General features: G+C 47.2%; 1 protein-coding gene across 7 annotated transcripts in view; it reads left to right on the top strand.

Moving 5' to 3' along the window:
• Foxn3 (forkhead box N3) overlaps positions 1–22380 on the top strand; it is a 355035-nt gene that overhangs the window by 236671 nt on the left and 95984 nt on the right. For all 7 annotated transcript variants that reach the window (XM_051196447.1, XM_051196445.1, XM_051196449.1 and 4 more), the window contains one exon: positions 20804–20868. In XM_051196447.1, coding sequence (XP_051052404.1) covers positions 20804–20868 — 65 coding nt within the window. The remainder of the gene's footprint in view (positions 1–20803; positions 20869–22380) is intronic.

The following is a 22380-nucleotide window of genomic DNA, read 5'->3' as shown; positions in this document are numbered from 1 at the left end:
TGGCCTTTGACTCTCAGCCTTCCTGCCTCAGTCTGGTGGAATATTGGGAGTACAGCCTGTGCCCCCACACCGAGCTTGGACTACTTCTTGACATGTTACTGTATCTACGCAGATTTGTTTATGCATTTGATTATATTGTAGGTGGTACTTTTGTAGTGTGATTATTTCGCTCATGTGCATCTTCTTTCACCCACCAATATTAATATGCAAGATGAAGATGCTCCCTTTCTTTTTCTTTTTCTTATTTTTTTTTTTTTTTTTTTTTTTTTTTTTTTTTGTGCCATGTTTGACATTCCCTTGTGTAGTTTTAGGTTGCTCTCCATTTCTTGATAATATAATTTTGCCTCAGTAAACATGTCGAGACTTAGACTTTGTCAGGTTCCCCTGATTTAAAAAAAAAAAAAAAAAATCATTACAGTTGGATCTTGGGCTGGATTTTCTATGCGCAGAGCCTGAGTGGGATTCGCATGTGAGGGATTTGCTGAGGGAGTCCTGGGGGATGGGGAGGAGAGGGGAACACACGGATGAGGAGAGACCAAGCAAAGAACGTTTTAGGTCGAGCCTTGGCCTGACTGGAGCATCATTACACCAACACATTCCCCTTGGAACCAGGTCAAGCTTTTACATTGTCAGCCATTTATCTTGAAACTCCCGGGCGTCTTGGAATCTTCATCTGAGAGCAGTTTGGTAGAAAGCTGGTGGTTGTGAGCAGTTAGCCCACAGGGCAGCTGAGGGGCAGATCGTGAGCCCTGGTACAGAGCATCCTGGCGGATGGGGCTACAGGTGCTAGTGACTTATATGATCCTGACTTTAAGCTGTGTGCTCCACTAATTACACTAATGAAATGTTAACAGTCTTGTGGCCCAGAAGCTGGCATACTGTCCCCATTGTACAGGTGAACTAGAAAAGCTATCTTCTCTCTGTGCCATAGGAGTTGTGAAGCAGCCTTTGGTGGATTCTAAAACCTGGGTTCATTATTGCCAAGCTCTGGAACAGAAACACTAATTCCTAAAGCTGAATTGGTGGTCATAGGTGTGTGTGTGCCTGCCTATCCCCTTTAGCATAAACCAGACCTAGTCAGTCTCAGATATGTTAATCTAGTTTGTAGGAACCTTTGCAACTTGCTGTTTTCCTGTAATCTTTGCTGGGATTGAGAGCCCTCCTTGTCTTTTCCAGTCAGCAGGATTCTTTCACTTGATTGACCGTCTGTTCCACATGGGTGTGAATTGCCTGGATATTCCCACAGTGTAAACTCTGCACCTATAGCCTGACTGCTTTACACCAAGGCATCTTGCTGTTTTCACTTAGGGTTAAACTACATACCCACAGGAAGCCATGTACAGACCCATCCCCAACCCTCTGGCTCATGTGTGACTCCTTCCTCCCCAGCCTTGAACCAGTTAATGAAACTTTTTAATTCCTTTTTTATTACTTAAAGCATAGTTTGTACCATGAAACCTACACACATGTACTTGCAAACACAACATATATACACATGCCACACACACACTTTTTTTTTTACAAATTTTAATTATGCCCCCAGTGTCACCTATGTGATTGCAGAAGCAGTGTCCTGGAGTTGGGTTTCCCTGCTTCTGTCCTGTGTAGGGCTATGCTGAGTCCCAGGACAGATGGAACGTGCTGGAACGCACGGGGACTACAAAGCAGTCCCTACCCGCCCACGTGGGGGAGACCTAGTGGAGTGGGAACAGACTGTGGGGGTGACAGGGTTTGTCTGTAAAAGAAGCTTTTACATATCATAGAGAAAAGAATAGTAAGCAGAGTTTGTATATTCACCAGGGGACATTGCATACACACACACACAGGGACCAGTTACAGCCAGGGAACAGGTATCCAGAAACCACTGAGGTTCCCGTGGCCCCTCTCGGGCCGTTCAGACACCTGCTCCTGTGTCTGTATCCTCGTCCCTCTGCAAGCCCCAGCTTCCTTCCCACTTCGTCAGTCAACAGGTTCATGCACACATCCTTTGATCGGATTCTGATCGGATCCTGATCACCCCTGACCCCCCCCCCCCCACTGGCTTCTCCTTGTGCTCCTTCCTCAGGTTTGTGGGGATGACTGGTCTTCAGCATTACCTGGTGGGCGGACTCATTCACACACCCACTGGAATCCTCTCCATATTCCGCTCGGCCCTGAAAACAGTACGCATGTTTTGATTTTAACAACCAGAATTATTTCCACTTAAAGATGGGTGTAGATATATGTAGATAATCTGAGGGGACCCCCCCCCCCAGATTCTTCCATTTATAGCAGCAGAGAGGAGAGAGACTGTGGAAGCCAAAGCAGAGTGTTTTGTGTGTGTGTTTTGTGTGTGTGTGTGTGTGTGTGTGTGTGTGTGTGTGTGTAGGGAAGGTTGAATTAGCTGGAAGGAGATGGGTTCCAAGTCATGATTGTGAAATTTAATAGTAATAAAATTAGCATTCCACAGGGACTATTTTCTGGGAATTCTGGTAGTGCAGTCACTGAATAATACATTCTCAGAGCAGCCCGGACTCGAGGCATCATAGTGGCAAATGGGTTATTTGCTTTGTTTCAGTTGTTATGTTTAAAGTTCATCTAAAATCAATTTCTGTCTCAGAAAACTGGCACATTTCCCCCCTCACTATAGGCTCTCTGCAGTCTTTTTCGGTAAAGTGAAACTTAGTAAATATTTAGCACAAAATTAACACATACATAAATAAACAAGTTTGTTGTGTCCTGGTAAAGTTTTATTTCTGGACACTGAGAACTTAATCTTGTGTGAGCTGCAGATTACACAAGAAATGGTCTCTTAATTCACAGTCTGAATCACTGTAAACCATCCTTACCTCCTAAGCTGTATACAAGGTTTGACATTTGCCAGCTTTGAACATGAATAGAATCCCCACCCCAATTTGGAGAGAACACTATATAGTTTACATGGGAAAAGGAGCTGGACTGACTCTCGTGTGTGTGTGTGTGTGTGTGTGTGTGTGTGTGTGTGTGTGTGCGCGCGCGCGCGCGCGCGTGCGTGTGTGTGTTCTCCTCAGTTCCCCTCATGGGGATGAAGCAGGCTCTCTAGACCAAGAATGCAGAGGAGAGGAGACTCTGCTCACAAAGTTGCTGAGCTTTGCCTTTGTAAGAATCACGGAGATGGTGGTACTGGCTCCGGTTTTCTTTGTGAATACAGTCAGGCCCTGTGTCTTTGGTTTCTCAGCCTCACATTTGGCCATTGACAGAACCAAAAATATTTGGGGGAGGGATCTATCCTGAACATGTACAGGCCTTTTCTCTTGTCATTACTTCCTAAACCATACAGTGCACTATAGTGATTGTTTACACAGTGTTTGCATTGTATTTGATGACCCAGATGTGGCCGGCGCATCTGGGATTGTACTAGGCCCTCTTGTTTGAGGGATGCCTGTGGATTTTAGTGAGATCTTGGAACTGGAACCCAGTGACACCTAGGGTGACTGTGTGTTGTTGTATTCCAAAGGCTTAGGTCTTTCAGGCTCTTTTTCTCACCTTTATTCTTACTTAGAAAAACAGACAAAACATACTTCTATGGAAACACAGGTGTCGGGCTGGAGAGGTGGGTAAAATATTGAGAGCATTGGCTGTTCTTGCAGGGGACTGTAGTTTGGTTCCCATTACTCATATTCAGGTTGTTCACAAACACCTATAATAGTTCCAAGGAATCGATGCCCTCTTCTAGATCACTCAGGCAACTACACGCATGCGCAAATACTAACACACACACACACACACACACACACACACACACACACACATTCCAAAAGAATACAGATGCATGATTTTCCTAGTATATTTGTGGGAGTCAGAAAAGTCACAGAAGCATCTGGGTTTTCTAAACTATTCTATTGCAACCTATGATCGTGATCCAAAGGCAAATCCACATTGTAGATCTATTTAATATGAATCAGTCTTCCCAGTATTCTCCATCCCAAATCCTTAACAAACATAAAAATTTAAATATTTGTCCCTTTTGGAATTAGTCTACATCTAGCAGTGGCCCTTCCTGGGAGGAAGCTTGCTTGACTGTTGCCAGGCAACAGCTCATCCTGGTGTTGGCTGCCAGCAAGCTGTTGGCAGTAAGTGTACATTTTTTTTTCTCTTGTTAACAAAAAAATTAGTGTTAAAGATGCAGTAGTGTATCGAGTGCACTCTGTTGTTCGGAGGTCTGTACTGTAGGTGATGACTTTCCCGCCCTCACATGACCTTGACATACTGTGGAAACTAATGGTGTGTTTAGCCAGCCTACTCACTCATGTTGTCAGCTGATAGTAATGAAGTCTGTAGGGCATGCACTGCTTTAAGGGTGTTGGTTTCCACAAGATCTCTTCTGAGAAGCTGAGGTTTTTTTTTATTAGGCTCTGGTTGTGATGTATATCTTAGTCACTGTTCTATTGCTGCAAAGAGATAACATGACCAAGGCAACTGAGGTCCTACAGTTTCAGGGTTAGTCCATGACCATGGTGCAGAAAGCATGGTAGTAGACAGACAGGCATGATGCTCTAGTTGTAACTGAGAGCTTACATCTTATCCACAAGCAGAATGAGGTGGGAGGGGCATGGACTTTTGAAATAGTAAAGCCCCCTGTACCCCAGTGACACACCTCCCCCAACAAGGCCACACCTCCCAATCCTCCCAAAACAGTTCCATCAGTTGGAGACTAAACTTTCAAATATACGAGCCTGTGGAGTCAGTCTTATCCAAACCACCACACCGTATATGCTAACTAGCAGTTCATGTCTCAAGTGTGAGGCTCGAGTTCATAAATAGGGTTCACCACGGGGGCACCTAGAAGCTCAGTGGCCTTGAGTGAGTAAACGTGAGACATGCCACCAAGGGACAAGTCCTACTGCGGGCAGGCAGGGCACTTGTTCCTTCCCTCTTTGGCTCAGCCAGACACAGCACAAGTTTTCCTAGGACAAAACACCATAGAACAAAATTCTTATTTCAGAAGCTGATGTGATCTGAGTCATCTTGCACACACATAGAATTACGAAGAAGCAAAACACACAGTTTACTTGGTAGTTTCTCTTCTAAGAGACGGTACTCTCTCCCAGACTTGTCCCTCGATGGTGGTAAGCTTTTTTTGTTTTGTTTTGTTTTCTCCCAGTTACATGCATCGAGGACACTGTGAGGGGTCACATAGAACAGTGTATATATTGTCTAGGTGGCCTTCTTCTGGCAGTTTGGGGGGTACCAGTGCTCATGCCTTGCAGAAGGCCAGAGGAAGGAAGCAGGTCGACAGCTCCAGCTTCTGATTTTTGTCTGTTTTAGCTTCAGTCGGGACCCACTTCATAGACGTGTTTCAGTTGCTCAGGACAAACATACAAGGCATCAGATGAGTGGCCAGAATGACGAATGGGGTTTTTGTTGTTGTTTCTTGGGATTCTATGAACAGCTTTTGGTTGCTTTTAATCGGGTTGGGGGGGAGGGGACTGTGGGGGGTTCGAGACAGGGTTCCTGTGTGTAGCTTTGGAACGTGTCCTGGAACTCCCTGTGTGGACCAGGCTGGTCTCGAACTCACAGAGATCCACCTGCCTCTGACTCCGGAATGCTAGGATTGATTAAAGGCATGTGCCAGCACTACGAGGCTTTTAGTAGGATTTGAAGGACCCTGGTACCCCTATTTACAAGTCTTTCTATGAGATCACTTTCTTCAGCACCTCCCTAGCCCTCCCGGAAGCAGTCAGAAATCTCAACTCTTGGGAATTGTCCCCAGGATGACAGCTGTGCTCACAGTCAACTTTCTCAGTCCCGGCTCAAACACTAGAAACTGACCTGGTGGTAGCTAAGGCTACAAACCGAAACTCTGCCCCTTGCATAGTTTTTGTTGGTGTGTTTTATGTTGTCTCTTGTGTTTTGCTGTGAGGTACACAACTACTTCAGTATCATGTAAGCACATGGCGGACTGACTGTTTATCTCTGCCTCTCTTGCAAGGTTGAACCAGCTCAGACTAAAAGGGGATTCACTTTCAGGTTCTGCTCAAGTTTCCATGCATCAGCGTCAGAGCTATTTTTAGTGGCATGATCACCAGGAAGAGCTGAAAACAGCTGCATTCAACAGCAGCCTGGGAGAGGGAGAGGGGGGAGAGAGAGAGAGAGAGCGCTCAGTTGGCTTGAGCCTGTTAATGGTGGTGGAGACAAAGGGTGTGGAAATCTGTTCTTCAGAGTTAGGTAGGCATCCCCTGTTTAGAGCCCTTGAACCTTTGCAGCAGTGATGGTGGTGTTAATTTAGTGCTTGGCTGCCCTGGCCCTGAGTCCAGCCAGATGCCAAGACACAAGCAGATTGCAAGGCCATCCTTCAGAGTGCCCATTCTGAGAAGACGGCAGCCTGTTCTCACTCAGAAACAGCTACCAAACTTTCCGTGTTCGATTCATTTCCCCAGTTTTCTTTGTCTTTCTGTAGATGACAAAAGTCAGTAGATATCAGGAACCAGGAGTGTGTGCGTGTATATCTTGAGTCCCTTACTCTAGCTATTCCTGTGTGACATTTTTAAGTGACTTCCCTATTTTGAATAAAGGGCACTTAGCAGTAAAAGGAAGGTTTTGATACGAGGCCCGTATACCTCATAGAAATTAGCTTTCTTTCTTTTTATGTATTTATCATTTTTTGTTTGTTTGTTTGTTTTGAGACAAAGTTTCTCTCTATAACCCTGACTTTCCTGGAGCTTACTCTGTAGATCAGGCTGGCCTCAAACTCACAGCTCCATCTGCCTGCCTCTGCCTCCCAAGTGCTGAGATTAAAGGTGTGTGTCACCACACCGGGCCTCCCCGCCTACCCTCCCACCCCACTCCCTTTCTTCCTTCCTTTCTGAGGCATGTGCTCTGCACCTGCACCTGCCAGCCACTTCAAATGCCTGGAAGCATGTACAGACAGACTCTACTTTGTATACGGAGTGTGGAGAAAAGGAGGCGGCCTGGAGGGGCAGCATTTTCTAGAGTGACAGAGGTTGTATCAAGGATGGAGAAGGAAGCTGTCCTGGGTAAGGAGTAGCTGCCTAGAGCAGAGGCAGTGGTGAGCGGCATTTGCTTGCACTTCGGAGATCCCCATGCTGCTTGGTGTCACGGAAGTAAAAGAGGGCTCACTGAGGGCTGACCGAGGAGGAAAGAGGAGCAGGTGTGGAGCTAAGCAACTTGGAAGTGACACCGGTCACAGAGAGCAGGAGGCCTGTGCTTTCTGTCAGTGCTAGGCTGGACTATATACAAAGTGAAGCCATCGCTGAGTGAGTGCATCTGCACATATGCATGCATAAAGTGCAACAGTTGCATGCAATCAAATGTGTCCTACACTTAAGTGTCTTCCCCGGAAAAGCTAAGACCAGTTGGAGCCGTCCTCAAACTGTGGGGCATGTGGGGCATCATTGTCCGTGATGAAAGGAGAGGTGGAGAGAAGCAGGGAGAGAGGGAGGGACAGCGGGTGACCCGTACCCTTCAGGTTAGGGGATACTGCGGGAAGCAGGCATCCCACAGGAGGTTAGCAGACTAGAGGTAGAGCCTACTCACCCTGCACCACAAAGCAGTCTGTGAATGGAGGCCACGGGAACCCAAGGTTGTCCTGGGTATGTTGAAGGCTTTAATTATGTGGACTTTGTTGGATGCTGTAGGAATGAGGCAGTTCTTTGGGAAAATAACTTTAATGTTCCATGCACAGTAGAGTAGCTGTGATTGACAACAATTAATTATGTGCTTCCATATAGTAGGGAGGATTTTGACTGTTCCCAACACAAAGACATGATAATGTTGAGGTGATAGATATGCCAATTACCCGGATATAATCCTTGTATTTTGTGTATACACACACACACACACACACACAAAAGCACATGTCTCACAGTTGTTATATATCAGTTGAAAGAAATTCAGTCAAAACCGAGGAATCAGAACAGAACACTCAGTGAAACCACACACCCCCACTCACACCCAGGAGGAAATGTCTGGAAAAGTGTTCATTGTAGTACTCAACCCATGACCTTTTAAATCCCTTAAGGTAAACCAAGAGGTGGCTCAATCATCCGCGCCCCCCAGTGGGGATTGGAGGATCGAACTTAAGTCTCAGCGATAGTATAGGCAGTCGTTTTTCCACTGGGATTGTACTAAGTTGCCTAGGGTGGCCTTGAGGTAATTTGTAACCCAGACAGGCTTCAAAGTTACTTACCATCCTCCTGCCTCAGCCTCTGCTGTAGCTAGAATTAAAAACCCGTGCCCCCAAGGCTCAGCTGACTTGACTTCTTTGAATCTGTTAGTTTTGAATTCTCTACTGCCATGGGAAGGCAGCATTGTCCTCTTGCTTGTACCTCAGGATGGGGACGGTGATTCTCTGTGTTCCCTGGGGGAGTCACATGTTATTAGAGTTGAGATACACCAGTGACTTGGCGTCCTCAGACCTGTTTCCGTTTGTTTTCCTGAGGTAGACATGTGGTGTGGGGCTGAGAGAGACACCTGGCATCTGGGGAAGAGTCACAATTAAATGGCCTGTGAGAATGATCTGTGAGAATGACCTTCGAGGAGACATCCAGAGAGAGACCGCTTGGAGCGGGAGGGCAGCTATGGACGGGAGGTATCCAGACAAAGGCAGGTGCCAGTCACAAGTGTTACCCTGGCCGACATCAGAGACCACTTTTTGGGAATGTAACAGAAATAGCTTTCAAGCCAGCAGGTAAGTAGGTCCGCTAAACCATAGAGAGCGGCCTCGGCCTGGACCTCAGGGCACACACATGTAGACAGGTCTCCTGTTGTGTTTCCACCTCCCTTTCATCTTTGGTGGGGTCAGAGGGGGTGACTTTCAAGAGAAGGAATTGGAAAACTAAGGTGGGCCATTTTCTCATCTGACTGGTTTCCAGCATCATGAGGAATACTAGGAATATGACCATGTTTCAAACGTGGATGAGTAGGTAGAGCTCTGATCTCCCCAGAACTCCCAAGAAAGGTGATGGTGGCTTCTGAATGACAGAGACGCTTCTTCCATTGAAAGTGGAATTACTTCAGGCAGGCGGTGGTGGCGCACACCCTGAATCCCAGCACTCAGGAGGCAGAGGCAGGCGCATCTCTGTGATTTTGAGGCCAGCCTGGCCTACAGAGCGAGTTCCAGGACAGGCTCTAAAATTGCACAGAGCAAACCTGTCTTGGAAGCCAAACCCCCTGAAAAAAGAAAGAGGAATTATTTCAAGGGAAACATGAGGGGTGGCACTAATAGTCACATCTAACATGTGCTTGTCACTGCTTCAAACCTGCGCTATTGTCAAAGGAAGATTGTGTACCTGTGGCCAGCTCCTGCTTCTTAGTTCCAGGACTGGCCCAAGGACTTAGAAACCCCCTGTGGTCCTCTTGGGGTGTAACTGGTATCTAAAGCCTTGGGCTCTGTTGTCACACACACACACACACACACACACACACACACACATGCGCACGCGCACACACGCACCACCAATACACACAAGGCTGAAGGCTGCCCTTGGATTATTTTCATGCAGCAGGTATCTCCTCGTAAAGGAGTGGATTTTCAACTACAGCTTTGCTACTGTCACTTGAATCTGAGGATTCTAACCCCATCTTCATTGTCTGGAAAACCCAGCTGGTTCCCCTGGGAACCATTGCCAATCCCTCTGTGAGACTACAGTAGAGGGAGGGAAGGGCTGGGCTTCCTCCGTCCTTCGACCCCAGCCTTGGCCATGCATTGGTCCTCTCCGGGGTCATAATGGCCTGAGTGGGAGCCATGGCAACTATCCCCTTCAGCTCTCTCCATCACAGAGACTTGCAGCATCCCCACCCTCTTCTGTGTTTGTGGTTATTGGGGTTTGGCCACTGTGTCCATATAAGCACCTCTGTTAAAGGCCAGGTCCCCAGCATGGTGCTGTTAGGTGGGGTGGTGATGTTGGAAGTTTGTTTCCATGAGTAGATTGTTATAAAAGCTGTAGGTTCGTCCCACCAAGTGTTCTCTGCTCTGGCTTGAGATGTAATACACGACTGCCATTGCTGTTTATACCAGGCGACAGTATAGCTAACGGTTAGCATGTCCCATTTGGACTTTTAGCTTCACAACAATGAGCTAACTGACTGTCCTTTATAAAGTTAGCTGCCTCAGTCATCCCATGGTCATAATCAATTTTAAACTGACTGCTACAGTGCTTTATCCGTATAATATAGACAGTATGTTGAGGGACTTCTACTTGGGGTTATGTGTGATAAACCAGAGTTTACCAAGCACATATTGGGGACCGGGCCTGTGCTGACTGCCCACTGAGGGAGTTGACAATTTTGCAGTTTCTGTCTTGGGTGGGATTGGGGGTTTGCAGCCAGAGAACTGGCTGGGCCATTGGTATTTAAAACCTTGTGTCAACAGCAATACTGTTGGGGCTTAGTAGAGAGGGTTCTTAGTGGCTTATGCCAAACAAAAGGAACACCAGAAGTTATTAACGGCCTCGTCATCAAGGGATCCAGAAGTGACAGTCTCTCCAAGCATTATGCAGAGGTGTCTGTCATCCTCGAGTCCTCGATTTCATCTGTTTGTGGGACATGCTTGTCTTTGCATGGCAGGACAGTTGCTATTGCTTTGCCTGATTTCAGGGTAAGGGAATGTTTAGTTAGCGAATGAGTGAGCTAGTGAGAAAAGTAAGAGGATATGTGTGTTTCGTTTTGGGAGCCTAGGAATAGAGGAACAAAGCTACTGGCCTTCTTAGGGAGTAGTTACCTACTTATTTCCCACAATCCACTTAGCAAGAAAAAGGTTTACTTTGGCCCCTGCATTTACAGATTCCAGTTCAAGACTGGTGGGCCTCTTGCTTTCAGGCCCGAGGAAAAGCGAGGAGCAAGTGGCAGAGCTAAAAGTTGTCACCTTTGGGCCAGGAAGTAGAAAGGAGGAAATGGAGGAGACTGGGGTTCCGTCATTCCACTGGAGGCACACGCTCACACGGTTCTCACCTTTGAAGGCTCCCCAACCTTCCAAATAAACTCAGGGGATCAAGCCTCCAAAACCTGAGTCTTTGGGGGCCCCCCCACTCAAGATCTAAATTGTATCCACCCATCTGTCAGTCTGTCCATCTGTGTCCATCTGTGTGTATCTCATGTTATCTCTCATCCATCTCCACCTATCACTGTTTATCTGTAATCTATCATGTGTCGTCTACTGAAGCGTGGCCAAGTGCACGTGAAATTGTTTGCCATCGCGACAATTTGCAAGCGTGCAGCTCAGTGTAGCTGCTCACTGTTGTGTGCAGCCATCAACCATCTTCTGCCCCTAGAATTGCTTTCCTCCTATAGAACTGAAACAATAGCCAGGCACAGCCATTCCCTGGGGCGCTTCCACCCCGCCTCTCATCAAGCCACTGCCTTTCTATTTTCTGTCTATTGATGACTCCAGGCTCCTCAGAATCATACAGAATTTGTCTTTTTTTTTTTTTTTTTTTTTTTTGTCACTGGTTCATTGCATTTAACGGAATGTCCTCAGGGTTTATCTATGTTATAGAATCGCCTTCCCTTTTCAGGCTGAAGAATATTCCTTTATGCATGTCACTGCATTTCACTTATCCATTCATCCATCAATGAGCTTGTCCCCCTGCCCCACACACCCCTTCCTTTGTGAAGAAGGCCACTGTGGACACGATGTCCAAATACCTGGAGTCCTTGTTTTTATTGACAGTGGTGTGGTGGGGGTTGTATATTCAGAAGTAGAACAACTGAATCATAAGGTTTTCTGTGTATGTATGTGTGTGTGTGTGTACACGTTATTTGTGTATGTGATGTATGTATGTATGATGATATATGAGTACAGGTGTGAGTGCCCATGCGTGTACATGGAGGTCCAGAGGAGGATGCTGGCTGTTTTCCTCTGTGGCTTTCTATCTCGTTTCCTTGAGATAGTGCCTCTCATTGTATCTTGGGCTCACTTTCCAGTTTCTCTCCTAGGCTTGTGGCCAGTGGTCCTTCCATCCCCGCCTTCCCCACCCCCAGGTTGCAGGCTCATCTGCCCATTCCTGGTTTTTTCCTGGAGTGGAGAACTCAGGTTCTCAAGCGTAATGAGCAGGCGCTTTACCCACTGAGCCATCTCCCTAGCCTTTACTTTTTTTGATGACCCCATGCTGTTTCCATTGTCCTGTGCAGTTTTAAGAGTGAGACGCACGGACTAGCCATCTGGTGGCATTGATCATAAGCCACCTTTAACTACCTTTGTGGACATTGCTTTTTCTCTGCTTCCCCTTTCTGTGTTGACATGGGTAGGCCTGGCCACAAGTGCACGGTGGACTCGTATCTCAGACTCTCTTGTCTCTTTTGGAAAACGTGGAGTTGATCCCCGAGGCCTGTGGACAGATGCCTTCTGGGGAAATCCCAGGCTGCTCCAGAGCTTAAGCTGGAACCAAACTGGCCCCAGACTTGGAGTTCTAGGAACAGCTGCTCCGCTTTCCTCTGTAGCCATTTCAGTTGTGATTAGTGGGTTCATTTACATCTAAAAGGAGTAGTTTTCTTATCAGCACCATTGAGTTGGGAACCAGTGTACTCCATTTATGTAGAGTGGCCCATTTAAACGGGGCCCATTAAGCAGTAAAAGTAAATGTGGGTGTTTTACAAATGCAAATACATCATGCAAATAATGTGCTTTCTGCTGAATGATGCCATGGTTTTCATATGTAAAATTAGAAACGTGTAGCACGAAGATAATGATAAACACCTTTGCAACAGCTCAGTAAGATGTATACTGAGCTGGAGCTTCTGAAACCCAGCCTTGGGTGTAGGCAGGATTTCTTCAGGATGCCCAAACAAGCCTTCTCTCTGTATTATCCAAAATATACATGTATTTATCTGGTTATTTATATATTCCTAGGTAATCAAGAACTCACAGAAAAAGAGGAGTTCAAAATCACCCCGCTCATTACTTACCATCAGTGATGAGGTTTATAATTTTCATTCTGGTTTTTCCAAAGAATGTTTATATGATGGTAGGGATAGAAGACAGAATAGGCATGCTCCTTTGTAAAAGGTTTAATTATAGCTCTATTAGAGATTTCTCCTTAATTCCTAAAGTTTAAATCATCGTGTTAGGGAGATGGCAAGCAGCATCCCTGCTCTTTCTCTTAGAATTATGACAATTGTCTTCTGTATACACTGAGGTCTTCAAATGAAAAATTACATAGCAACTCATTATATAAAACATACACAAACCTGACATGCCCGCTGACTCGGGGCAGGAGCTCCAGTGACACGCATGTCCCCAGTGCTACCTCTGCCAACCCTCAGGTTGGTGTGAGTGTGCATGCTTGGCTCGGCAAGGATAAGGAGGAGTTATGCAGGGCAAATGGGTGTGAAGGAGGGCCTGGGTGGGGAGGACTCCTGACTGTTCGGGAGAACCTTTCCAGGACAAAAAAGAATCAGCGAGACTACAGAGGCAGAGAAAGCACAGGAGACTTTAGGGAAGGTTGACAGGAATGGGCAGAGGGGAGTGTGACCCCCAAACATTTTGTAAGCAGTCACCAGGTGCGATTTTACTTTCTTCTCTTTTGTTATATGGGGGATGCAGAATTCAGGTTCTCAGGGTTACAGTTACTAAGTAAAGATCCAGGAAAAGCAAAGCACAGGTGGGCTGTGTTTGGTTCTGCGTGCTGTGTCGGAGGTATCACTTGGAAAGCAGTGATAGGTATACACTGTGGGAGCCTCCAAATTCATATATTAATGTCCTAACCTTCCTCAGAATGTGTCCTTGTTTGAAAATAAAGTCCTTGAAATTAGCTGCAACGAGGTCCTGTAAGAGTAGGGTGGACCACTAACCCAGTATGATTGGCACCCTTACACTTAGGAGTGTGTTTGTGGAGGGGGGGCATGCTATGTAAACATGAAGGCAGAAGTCGGGGTGACATTTCCAGAAGCCAAGGAGCACCCAGGGTTTCTAGCAAAAAGGACTGGAAAGAAAGGGGCTGAGGGTATTCTGAGGCCAATGGTGGTAAGGATTTTAAAGAGATGATGCCCCAAACAGTGGAGAACTTCCATAGCCAGAGGCAGAGTGCTCTTAACTGAGAGGGTGGGAGGTGAGGGATGGGGAAGCGGGGTAGCCAGTGGGCAGTTTCCACTTTTACTGCTCTCACGGAACGTCCTAAGTTAGGCAATTCCTAAACAACAGAAATTTATTTCTGGAGCCTGAGAAGCCCAAGAGCAAGGTTTTGGCAGATTTCTCACCTGGCTCCTTGGAGCACAGTTTCTCTGTGTGCCCCAACTAGTGTATTTCAGTGTGGTGAAGTCTGATGAGGTTCTCATAGTTACAGAACTAAAGGAGATCACAAAGCAAGAATTGTTTTCAAGACACTGTGAATATCGGGTAAGCACATTCCTGCAAACCCTGCTAAGGTCTCAGGTGCTACCCTCCAAGACCCCGAGCCTTTGGGTGGCTGGAAGCAAGTGTTCTATTAGTGCTTTCTGTGAGGATTTATCAAATAAAAGGGGGTTGGCAGTGGATGGCTACTCAGGGACTAAAGAACCAAGGTAGTTTGGCTACAGACCTGTAACATCCCAGCTCCCACCATTGCCAAAGCTCTAGTCCGTCCGTCTGTCTAGTAAGACTGTAACACAGCGTGTCTTCCTTCCTTCCTTCTTTCCTTCCTTCCTTCCTCCTTCTTTCCTTCTTTCCTTCCTTCCTTCTTCCTTCCCTCCCTCCCTCCCTCCTTCCTTCCTTCCTCCTTTCCTTCCTTCTTCCTTCCCTCCCTCCCTCCCTCCTTCCTTCCTTCCTCCTTTCCTTCCTTCTTCCTTCCCTCCCTCCCTCCTTCCTTCCGTCCTTCCCTCCCTCCTTCCCTTCCTTCCTCATCCCCATCCCCCCCCCAAAAACTTTAATTGACAGTCGTCAGCAGGCCTGCCACTACTGATAAAAATAAAATGAGAGTACATTTGCCCCCGAGCTACTATCACCTGTTGTCAGTTGCTCGCAGGCATTGGAGGCCCCAGCGTATGGGGCATGGGTAGTCAGGGGCGCACAGGGCCATCTGTAGGCTGCTCTGTGGGAGTCTCCACAGACCTTCTTGCTTAGGTTACAGAGCCCTTCCACTTCTTTCTGAGATCAGTGTTTTGTCCTCGGAGAATCTTACCACACTGTGGCTTATGCTTTCTGGGGTCCCAGATGGCGGTTGTCTGATCACTTCAGTGATGCTTCCTGACGGTTGTCAACCTGCGCACACTCGCCAGCCCTGCAGGTCTCCACCTGTCCTGTTTTAAGTTTCTTTGGAGGAGGAGGTGTCTCTGAAGCTGTGTCTTTAGCCACCCTTGTTTTAAAACCCTTGGTTGCATCTGGACTAAGGAACAAGTTGCATTTGGAAACAATCGAAACATCCTTTGGGAAGAGAAGTACCCTCTTCTGTCACAGGAATGCAGAAAAGAGCCAAATTCAGAGAGCCCAGGGTGCTTGAGGAAGTGCGGGCACCAAGCCACAACTGCCTCCCGTGTCAGTGCGTGACCTCATGTGGCCCTGAGTGTGCCAGGAAACTTCCGACTGCAGGTTTCTGGGAATCAGGACGACAACGGGGACTTTTGCGGGTCACAGAGCACCTACCTGTCTTTGACACCTTACCCGGTTCCATTCTTAGGCAGATGGTTGAGGCTCGGGGATGTTCGGAGAGACCTGTGGCTGCATTCTGTGCCCTCTGCGCTGTTCACGCCTCATATAGGATCTGCGGTTTGTTTTAAATACGCAGACACTCCCATTTCATTTACCTTTTTTAGGTTAGGTTTCAGCAACTTTACTTTTCATAAAACCTTTTTTTTATTGTTTGATAATTTCACACATGCCCATAAAGTGTTTTGATTAAGCTTCCTCCCCCATTCCCTCCCCTCCATCTCCTCTCCTGTCCCCCACTGTCACCTTCCACTGTCCCTCCCAACCTCTTGTGTCCCCCCCCACCCCACCCCAGTCTGCTCACTTAGTGCTGCCTACATGTGCAGGGGTGTAGGAGGGTGTAGGACTGACTGCTGGAGCCTCTCTGCTGAGGCCACATCTCTCAAGGAATCCATTCCCTCTACCCCAGCAGCCATCAATGGCCAGTCACCCTTCGGTTAGGAATGGGACCTCCTGAGCCTCTCCCTAACCCGTTGGTGGGACTTTGGCTGGCTTGCACTTGGGCACACAGACACAACTGCTGTGAGTCCATGTGTGTAACAGGACCGTCGTGTTCAGCAATAGTTTTGCTGCATGCAGGTGTCCACCACCTGTGGCCCTTACGAGCTTTCCACCCATTCTTCTGGATGACTCCGTGGGCTCCCGTTTGGTAATGAGAGGCCATAACGGTGTAGGTGTCCTGAGGCTTGCAGAGATTTGCGTACTTTCCAAGTGATGCTTCTCCTTCAGTTGGGGTAATTTGTTACCCCCAACCTCTGTGTCTGATCTCTGTCTAGGTCCTCCTAATAGCTACATTACACACTTCAGACACTTGACATCTTTCCCTCGGGGGTCATGTTAGGGTCTCTGTTGTTTCCTGGTGATTTGTCCTCAGTTAGTTTAAAGGGATGGAATCCTGACATGGTTTGTCCTCTCTGTCTCTCTCCCTCCCTCCCTCTCTCTCCCTCTCTCTCTTTCCCTCCCTCCCTCTCTTGCCCAATTTTAAGTGTGCTACACTATAGTGTTAAGGGCAATGGTGTCATTGTAGCCCAATCCCCAGACCTTTTCACCTTGCAAGACCAAAACTCTGCCCATTAAATAAGCACTGTCCACACCCTCTTCCCGGCCCCGACATCCACCTCGCTGCTTCCATCTCTGAGTGGCCACTCTGGGGACCTCGTGGAAGCATGAGAACAGTGTTATAGGACAGTGTTGGTCCTCTGCTGGCTCCATTCATTTAGCATCCCTTCACATTCCCTCCCTGTTGAAGCATCCTGTTCTTTGCAGTCTATTGGTTCATGCTTGGCACCTTAGAGAAACATACTTTTCTCCGTCTGGTTGCCATTGGGTACATAAAAAGTCCAGACTGGTGAAAATTGCCCGAGCTTTGGGTTTATAATACGCCCCAGGTTCACAATGATTGAAGCTCGTGTGTATAGGGCAGACATCTGACAGACTATCCCGATTCCAAGAAGTACCTCAGAGCCCTACCACGTGTTGGCACCCAGCATCCTCCTGGGAGTACAGAAAAGAGCGTGAGGCCCGGGAGTGACTGAATACCGTGGGTCTCTGGGGAAATGTGGCGTGCTGTTGCAGACATGCTGCGCCTCTCCTGAGTTTTGTTGGTTCAGCACTGGGCTCAATAGTCAGCAGAACAATGTTCAGAAATGCTAGTTCAGAGACAGACTTTCTGGCAGGCAAGTCCCTCTTAACCTGTTGGCCTGCGTCCTTTGTCCCCGCATTGATATGGCCTATAGTGCCGAAGGTCACTGTGAGCACGTTATTCAAATGAGACATTTGCAGCGCGGGCGTTGTATTGTTTCTGCTAATAGGAGCCCACTGTCTTCCACATATGGTTAGTCAGATTGCCTTTTCTAGCCTGGGACTTTGCCTAGGAGAGATTCCTAACAAAAGACCTTCCTTGGGAAAGGATGCCTAAGAGTCCTGTGTGGGAAGGGGAGAGCAAGCTGGAAATGAGCAAGGAAGCGAGGCAGGTCTGCTCTGTGGCGACACTAGCTAACACTTGACTTCCTGGGATCTCTGTTTTGCCTGCCACACGGACTCAGGGAACAGTAGGCTCAGTGGTTGACCGCCTGGCATTCCAGTGATCAGCAGTGGGAGCCACGGCGAGATGATAAGCATGGTCCTTCCTGGACATTTTGGGTGGAAGTGACGTTGACCAGCCACTTGTGTTTATAGGACAAGGTTCAGAGCCTGTTTTTTTTTTTTTTTTTTTTTTTTTTTAACCACGTGTATACCACTCCTTCTCTCCTCCCTTGATTTGCAAAAGGCGGTGGGTGGGAGGCACAGCTCCTCACAGACATGACACCATTATTTCTCTGAATGCTTGTAGTTAATATGCATTTTTAAAGTAATTTCATTTGGATGTGTTTTTAACTGACTTTGAGCTCTAAAGGCCAATCAGCCGGGGATGTCTCCAGCTGCACAAATAAAGATCAAGTTTGTGCTCTGCCAGCCTGCAGCTGGAGCCGGGCCATTAGCTTTCCTACAGGTGTCTCTTGCCTCTCTAGATGGCATCAGAGGAAAGTGTGACAGCTAAGTTCTTAGAGGTCATGGATTGGTGCTTTCCTAGGTTTTTGGTGTTCTTTTCCGAAGTCTTTGGTAGCACCAAACACAGTTCTCAATGGGCACCTGACAAATCCTCAAATCGGTAACAGCCAGATGATGTCATTTTTGAGGGAACGCCTAAAAGGAGCATGTGGAGTATGGCACTGGGGAATGCCCAGCTCACATAACTAACCATTGTAACACACACACACACACACACACACACACACACACACACACACACACACCTGCTCTTTGAATGCACCAGGTACTGACAGCAAAGGGCCCCTGCAGGCAGTATGCTGGGCCAAACATCCCTCCACCTCCTGAGGACAGACCAGAGGGACAGGGACCACAGAATACTGATCGGTGACTTACAGTGTTAAAAGGGTGCTGTAGAAATCCTCCGGTAGATCTCTATCATGCAGAGAATTTTCCTTATCTAAAAGCACTGGGTTTATCTGACCTCAGCTGCCCATATTTGCTCCATCCTGGCTGTCTACTCCGTTTTCAGCCAAATCAAGGTCAGGATAAAAAGGAGCTTTGGGTGGCAGTGAGCTGGATATTCAGGCTTCTGTGGTAATACTCAATTATTGAATTCTCCAGAAGCAGTGAGCTCGTCTATATAATGAAGTCCTCAGTTTTTAAATATCTTTATGAAGCAGCCAGTTCAGTATTGGCAGTAGCCCTTGCTTGCTGTTTCTTGCTTTATTATAAAGATAAGATGGTCGGTTCTGGGAACTCACCGGCATTGTTAAAGGCCAGCTTAAACATTTTAATGCACCTTGTTCTTCCTGACTGAGCCTTAAAGGGCCCCCAGATACCGTAAGAAGGAAACCACACAGGAAGAGAAACCGGCTTGCCATCATTGTCCCATAGCCCTGAGCCCCCAGGAGGGTCTGCTACTGTCCCATGTGTCTCCTTGTCACTCAGAAGCCCCACCTGCCAGGGCGGAGACTCTGGGCTGTAGGGAATGCATTGTTTCTGACCGTTTTTAGTATAGTGGGTCTAAACCAGAACGAAACAGAAAGGTCTATGAGCATTCACGCTTCCACTGCATGCACTCCTCAGGTGTGCAGGTTCTGCTCAGAACTGCGCAGTGGACCAGGTCCATCGCTAGAGCGAATGACACCGTTTTCCTGCTTCCCCAATGCATAGGAAAGTTGTAGTTGACACGGTAGATGTACAGTAGTCCATTCTGCTTGCACTATTACTATTTGTAGATGTACACACCCCAATTTAAAACTGCTTTGTTGCTGAAGAGGCTAAGGATCATGGGAACTGAAGACAGTGGTGCTGATGCAGTTACTCCATTCGGTGTGCAGACCTATAATTCACTTAAGGGGGGAGGACCCAATCTGGAGCATAGCCAGGCCCGCGAAAGGGAAGCCCAGTAAAACAAGGGGTGCCCGTGTTCGCAAGCACAATTGACATTATCGTGCCGTCTAATAGCATTTTATGTGGTAGCTCTTTTCTCTTTCCTAATGCCTCCTCTATCATGTACTGTGTCCCTGTAGCTATGACGATATTTGTACCTGTGGTAATGAAACTCTGGCAGGCAGAATGCCACTGGCATCTCCCTTCCTTGTTAACAGTATCGCTATCCTTCACAGCCAGACTCCAGCTGACTGCTGAAGCATTCTTGTATTAATTCAGGGGTGTGTGTGTGTGTGGGTGGGGGTGGTGTGGTGTGGTGTGTGTATGTGTGTGCATGTGTGTGTGCATACATGATGGAGTTAATACATTTCTCTGGCCTATTTTAATTTGTTAAATGTTGAATATGATTGATGCTGCATTAACCAACATCATTTGCCATATACTATTTGGGGGAGAGTAATTTAAATCGCCTCTTGGGCTGGTTGTGCTAACATTGTGAGCTGATGGCTTTCTAACATTAATCTTAAGCTAGTCCTTGATTGAGGATAACCCAGTTTCCACTCGAAGGGTTTTTTACTAAGATTGGGTGGCTATAAAGTTTTTCACCGACTGTCTTAAGACAGTGAAAACACTCATCTAGAAATGCAGTGAGTGCCGTGGTGATATATTGATCTTGCTCCTGTTCTTGCCTCTACTGTTACTAGACTGTGGGTGGCAACACGTCTGCAGAGTGTTTTATGGGGTATGGAGTGCAACATTTTAAGCCAAGAAATTGAAAACAAGATGCAGAACAACAGAAGGGAGGGCAGGAGCGGATGAAGGTCACATCTGTGTGGAAAGGGTTTGTTTGGTAGGAGAGCTAGCAGGAAAGGCCAGCATGGGTACATTGCCGACAAGTTCTGACTATAACCCGGAAGTGTCAACAGCCCTGGTCAGTCTCAAGACACGGACAAGACTTGTTTGCCACGTGCATCCATGAGTTCATGAAGAGGTTAGCAAGCATTCAGTGCTTACTGATATGGCCAAATCAAATCATCAACCACATGCATTTGCTGGTGGCCTGCAGGTGATCTCAATGGCCAAGTGTGACCTTGGCCAAGATGGTTTTGCTGTGGGGAAAGAAAGCCTGTTTTGTAACCTAATTATTTTTAAAACATGCCCGGGGGAATGTTTCAAGGCCACCATGTGTGAAAGTTTGGAGACGGGGCTGTCAGGGAAAAGGTTGCTGGGGAGCGAGGTAGATCCCTGCTCTCCGACCTCACCCACATCTGTGTTCTCTTTTAGCACATCAGGTCCACCCATCTGGCCAGGCAGTACCTTCTTCAAGAGAAACGGAGCCCTTCTGCAAGGTAGGTGTCTGGGAGCACTGCCTCCTCTTCCCTCATCTCCTTCCCTCCTCTTTTGTGCGTGGTGCTAGCCAGGGCTACTCCCTTCTGGTTAGCCGTGGCGGCTCTCTGGAGAGGTGTGTGACTGCTGTGACCTGGGCCTGAATGCCCACCTATTTCTTCCTGCTCAGGTGTCTTGGCTGTTGTGCGTTGTGCATTGGAAACCAGGCCTCCGTCCCAGGACTCCAGGACTGTTTCTTTGATGGAGTTGGAACTGTGACAGGAGAGCACACTGGGCTGATAAAAGCAGACTCCTTTGCCTGTTTCTGATACCTGGGGTGATCAAGGCTGGTTTGGGTGTTTTGACACTTGCGTCGTCATGGAGATGCATTTGTTTCCTGCTGTCTCCTAGCAGTTTCTGTGTACCTGGAAGGTTGGCTGCGGTTTGTTCTGATGCTCTGGGGACAGTTGATTATCCTGTTGGGGGACTGTGTTCCAGCCCATCCTCAAATGTGGTGCTAGTTCCTGTCAAGGAATTCAAACTGTCTTTCACCCCTGCTTTGCTGCTGGAGAATGGGTGGTTGAAAACTGACGTATGCCCGATTCTTTTAGAAGTTACTTTTGGGTTCTGACTGTTTGGGTGTCTGCTCTGTGGGTAAATGGCCCTCAGATTTCATCCCCTGCCCCCAATCCTTGTTGAATATCCAGGAGTTGGGGCTGAGAGGGAAGCACAAACCCTGAAGGCAAGTGGACAGCAGTGCACCAAGAGCTTCAGAACTGTGTTGTTGTGGGACAGGGATTTGATGCCTTTTGGCGGGCTGTTCAGCCTGTCTTGTGAAGGGAGCCATGTATATGGAGGGGTCACATATTCCTGTGGTTAAGAAGAGGCCTTCCCATCCAGTTTCTGGAGTGGTCCTAACAATGGTGAGAGATACAGTTCTCTTTTTCATCATTTCATGTTTTTTAATAACAAGTGAAATGGGGACCTGGAGAGTCGGGGGTTTTCTTGGTACAGATAAAGCTGAGTAAACCCTACTTTCATAGCCCTCATAGGTGCCCTAAATGTCTAAGAAAAGAGAAGGAATTAGCACATGGTTGCTAAGATTGGGAACAGTGTTTGGGTCACCCTTTGGGTTTTTCTCAAGTGAAGCACAGTATCCCCCATGTCTCTATTTTTCATTAAGAGCTGTCGTAATGGCATGAGTATTGTTCACCTTTGGAGTACTTTTAGAGTTGGGATTTTGTTTGCTTAGAGCTTTTTCTTACAGGATTCAGTCTGTTTTGTTCCATATTGGCTGAGATTACTCTGTGGGGAATCAGGTTTTTTTGGTTTATACCTATGACACGAAACCATGGAAAGAGTCAGTAATGCCTGAAGTGGTTTCTGTTTCATGGTGGATGTGTCTTTCTTTTTTCTCTGCATGATTTAAAAACTCCCTGATTCCATTATACACTAGGAATTAAACTAATACACGTTTCAGATGTACATGAGGTCTACATTCAGTTGTGTGTAATAAATATGTGTGTGTATTCTAT

This window comes from Phodopus roborovskii, unplaced genomic scaffold, assembly GCF_943737965.1.
Source record: "Phodopus roborovskii unplaced genomic scaffold, PHOROB, whole genome shotgun sequence".
Taxonomy (NCBI): Eukaryota; Metazoa; Chordata; class Mammalia; order Rodentia; family Cricetidae; genus Phodopus; species Phodopus roborovskii.
Note: the sequence above shows the minus strand (reverse complement) of the source record. Positions and strands in the feature narration are given on the sequence as shown.